We start from the raw sequence: 4176 nt of genomic DNA, 5'->3' as shown, positions 1-4176 counted from the left end.
GGAATTGGGAGGTGGGGGCAGTGACGAAGGGGGAGGAGTGTGGGGGGGGGGGGAGGAGTGTGAGGGGATGGGCTCTGTTGGGAAGAGAGGGTGGGCTGTGAGGGGCTGATGGAGTTTGAGGGGGTGGGCCGTGAGGGTTGAGAGGGTGTGTGAAGAGGATTGTATTCCCTCAGACAGCAGGATCTCTCTGTTGCTGAGCTGTGTGTCTGCACCAGGTAATGTGGGTGGTTAGTATTCGTCAGAAATGAGCTGGGGGTTTGGGACGAGGCTGTGAACACAGGAACCTGTCTCTATAGGATCCTATCACGATCGGTAACAATCTCACAATTCCAGTGAATGTTAATTTTATTACACACGTTAAGGTCTCTCGTGGATCACGAACAGATTTCTAATTTTCCAGTGAATAAAATTCAGGGAGAAAAAAAAGTTTTGAACAAAGGCTATTTTCACTTGTAGTTTGTTTTGCAGCAGCATAACTGTATATATTACAGTAAAAATAGTTATATTTTCTGGGAATTATGGGACGACAAGCTGTCTGTCCCTAATGAGTGGGTGGCACAGTGGTTAGCACTGCTGCCTCACAGCGCCAGAGACCTGGGTTCAATTCCCACCTCAAACAACTGACTGTGTGGAGTTTGCCCATTCTCCCCGTGTCTGCGTGGGTTTCCTCCGGGTGCTCCAGTTTCCTCCCACAGTCCAAAAATGTGCAGGTTAGGTGAATTGGCCATGCTAAATTGCCCGTAGTGTTAGGTGAAGGGGTAAATGTGGGGGAATAGGTCTGGGTGGGCTGCTCTTCGGCGGGTCGGTGTGGACTTGTTGGGCCGAAGGGCCTGTTTCCACACCGTAAGTAATCTAATCTACCTCATGAGAAGATGGTGGTGATCTGCCTTCTTGAACCGCCACAATGCTGTTGGAGAAGGAATTCAAGGATTTTGACCCAGCGACAGTGACAGCGGTATGTTCTGACCTTTGGGAAAATTAGGATGACATACTGAGGATTCACACACCACCATATGGTATGGGCTTTCAGAGCTTGAGGATGCTGGGACTTTGGAATTTAATAGCATGTCTGTAAGTAACACACTGGTCTTCACTCTGTCTCCTAATGTTGTTCACTCTCCTCATTCCTTACTTCCCTCTGCTGCCCATTCCTTCCTCCAAGCTCTCACTCCTGTCTGTTCTCCTCCTACGGTTATGGCCCAACCCATCAGATTATCAACAATCTCTGTGATCATCTCCAAGCCTGCACATCTCTCCAAGATCCCTGTCCTCTTCCTACACTGGTCTCTTTCACGTTCCTGATTTTAATTGCCACACTGTCTGTGGCTATGACATCAGTTGCTTGGGCCTACAGCTCTGGAACTCCCTCTCTCAACTCTCCTCGGCTCTACCTCGCCTCCCTCAGGGACCAAGCTTTTAATCAGTTGACCCTAACACCTCCTTATGTGGTTCAGTCATGTAGCTTGACAGCCGCTTTTGGGATGATGTGTTTGTGTGAGGGAGAGTTCCGTTATCAGGAACTGGTCTGAGTACTGCACTCAGTGATGAACCCAATCACCTTACATTAATGTGATAACAATTTGGCAATTTGGATTTTAAAATTTATGTAAAATAGATCTGCATAAAAGACACCAATTCCAAGAAGGTATGTGATTTAAGTGTCCAATATCTCTGGGGTTAATGGCTGAAGTTTAAGAAAACGCACCAGCTTTCTTTGAATTCTATCCCGAACCAGTTTCAGTTCACCCTAGCAATAAGGAAGAGTAGTTTGTGCAAACTAATTTGGTTCAAGCTGTGAGGGTGTATGTAGAGTTTTCAAGCTATCAAACCTGGAAAGGGGTCTCTCATTCATCAAACCTGCAAAAGAGTCAGTTAATTAAAAAGTTAAAGAGTGAAGGTAAGAGTGACCCTGTAATAGTCGCCACATTACAGGAAGGATATGGGGCTTTGGAGAGGGTGCAGAAGAGAATTACCGGCATGCTGCCTGGATTAGAAGGTATTAGAGATTAGAAAAACTCGGCTTGTCTTCTCTGGAGTGGCAGAGGCTGTGGGGAGACTTGAAAGAAGTCGATAAGATTGTGAGATGCATAGATAGGGTTGATGGTCAGAATCTTTTTCCCAGAGATGAAATGTCTAAAACTAGGGGGCACGCATTCAAGATGAGAGGCGGAAAGTTCAAAGGAGATGTGAGGGGAAAGGTTTTTGACACAGAGAGAGTGGTAGGAGTATGGAACACACTGCCAGGGATGGTGGTAGAGGCAGATACAATAGGGGTGTTTAAGGGAATGTGCAAGGGAAGAAGGCATATGGCAGGCAGAAAAGATTAGTTTAACTTGGCACCATGTTCGGCACAACATAGTGGGCGAAATGGCCCACCCTGCGCTGTACTGTACAATGTACACTCCACTTAGAATGAGTATCTGCAAAGAATATTGCTGGGGTAAAGGTTGAAACTTTGTTTTACTGTTTATGTTAAGATCTTTCAAAACTGTTGTAAATCTATACATGACTTATTTTTTATTTCTTTTATCTATCAAGCCAGGTTTCACTTTGGGATCTGGCTCATCTAGTGAAACATTAACATGATAACATCATCCAATGACTGCCTCCAGGCTATGGTTCAAGTCTCACGTACTCACCAACTACTTTGACAGTGATATCGGCTCGATCTTCCCCTGCTGGGTTCTTCACTAGGACGGTGTAGACACCCTGATCACACCTCTCTGCTCCCTCCATGATGAACACACAGTGGTCAGGGTGTTTCTCAATGTGGACACGTCCATCCAGCTCTGTGATCACCTGTCCATGGCAACACAGTCAGAGTTACACCCCGACTAGCACTTGGATTGAGACCCAGCTCGGACCTTCACCCGAGGCTACCCATCATCCTTGCGTTGGTGCCTACAACAGCATCCCATCTTACGGAGTTCACTAGAGCTAAACCAACCAGCTTACTTTGAGGATAGAGCGATGATGGTCCAGTCATCGGGCACTTGTGGTTCTTGAGTGGTAACCTCACATAACATTCAGAGATTAATTGTGAACACGTCAATTCTCACCTCTATCCCCAGTACCTCAACATGGCGATGAGGGATTGCCAGTGAGTGGGGCAAGAAAGAACGTGGAATCCAAGGCAAAGTGACGGGTTGGATCCAAATTTGGCTCATTGGAGGAAGCAAAGAAGAATGTTTGATGGCGTTTTTGTGATTGGGAGTCTGTTTCCAGTGAGATTCCATAGGGCTCAGTCCTGGATCAGTACTCTGTTTGTGGTATGTGTTCATGATTTGCACTTAAACATAGGAGTATGATGAAGAAGCTCATAGAGGATTTAAAAATAGGGTGCATGGTTGACATTAAAGAAAACTATAGACTGCAGGAAATACGAATGGAGTTGCCAGGTAAGTGGCAAAAGAGTAAATGTGATTCAGTTACGGTACAAATATCTATTGTGGTAATACTGAAGAGTGTACTTTACAATACAATAATGTTTTGTACATAGTATTTTAAAGTACACTGAATGACACTATAATATATGTACAACAGGTAATACTGTACACTCAGTACACAGTAAAACATCGGTAGCATGGGTACACTGCATTCATGTGTACAATGTGTGTACAGTATACATCACTGTGTAACAGGTATTGCTGTGTACACAGTTTATGACTGTGTGTGGCGTGTAGATAGCTGTGTGCCATATGTATTGCTGTCTGTGAGTGTGTGTAGTGTAGTGCAGTGTATATCACTGTGTGTGGTGTGTGTAGGAGGAAGGGCTATAGTCTATCATCAACCGACCTGGAATTTAGATTCTGATTCTCCAATGTCTGCCCCATTGGGAGATCCACAACCCCACCCCCCTCCCTCCCTGGTCCCACCTGGTTAGCCTTAGTCCAGATGACGGTAGGGACCGGGTCTCCAGTGATGGGCACATCTAGCCGGAGCTTGTTCCCAGCCACAACAATGATGGTGGCATCGGGAATTCTGCCCAAACAGTCCAGGTGGATTTTGGGGGGATCTGTGGAGTGCAGAAACATATTGTTTTAAAATCCTACAGGACCCTCATCCCCATCCCTGCAGCTCCCCCATCCCTGCAGCTCCTCTATCGCCATCGTTAACCCCAGACTCTCAGCTCCCCCATCCCCATCCCCACAGCTCCCCCATCCCCAGCCCCACAGC

General features: G+C 46.3%; 1 protein-coding gene across 1 annotated transcript in view; it reads right to left on the bottom strand.

Moving 5' to 3' along the window:
• LOC122558014 (myosin-binding protein C, cardiac-type-like) overlaps nucleotides 1-4176 on the bottom strand; it is a 52012-nt gene that overhangs the window by 27373 nt on the left and 20463 nt on the right. The window contains exons 7-9 of the mRNA XM_043706347.1: nucleotides 3876-4015; nucleotides 2615-2799; nucleotides 1974-1980 (exon numbers count right to left, since the gene is read on the bottom strand). Coding sequence (XP_043562282.1) covers nucleotides 1974-1980; nucleotides 2615-2799; nucleotides 3876-4015 — 332 coding nt within the window. The remainder of the gene's footprint in view (nucleotides 1-1973; nucleotides 1981-2614; nucleotides 2800-3875; nucleotides 4016-4176) is intronic.

Source organism: Chiloscyllium plagiosum, chromosome 16, assembly GCF_004010195.1.
Source record: "Chiloscyllium plagiosum isolate BGI_BamShark_2017 chromosome 16, ASM401019v2, whole genome shotgun sequence".
NCBI lineage: Eukaryota > Metazoa > Chordata > Chondrichthyes > Orectolobiformes > Hemiscylliidae > Chiloscyllium > Chiloscyllium plagiosum.
This window is presented reverse-complemented; position numbering and strand designations above follow the sequence as displayed.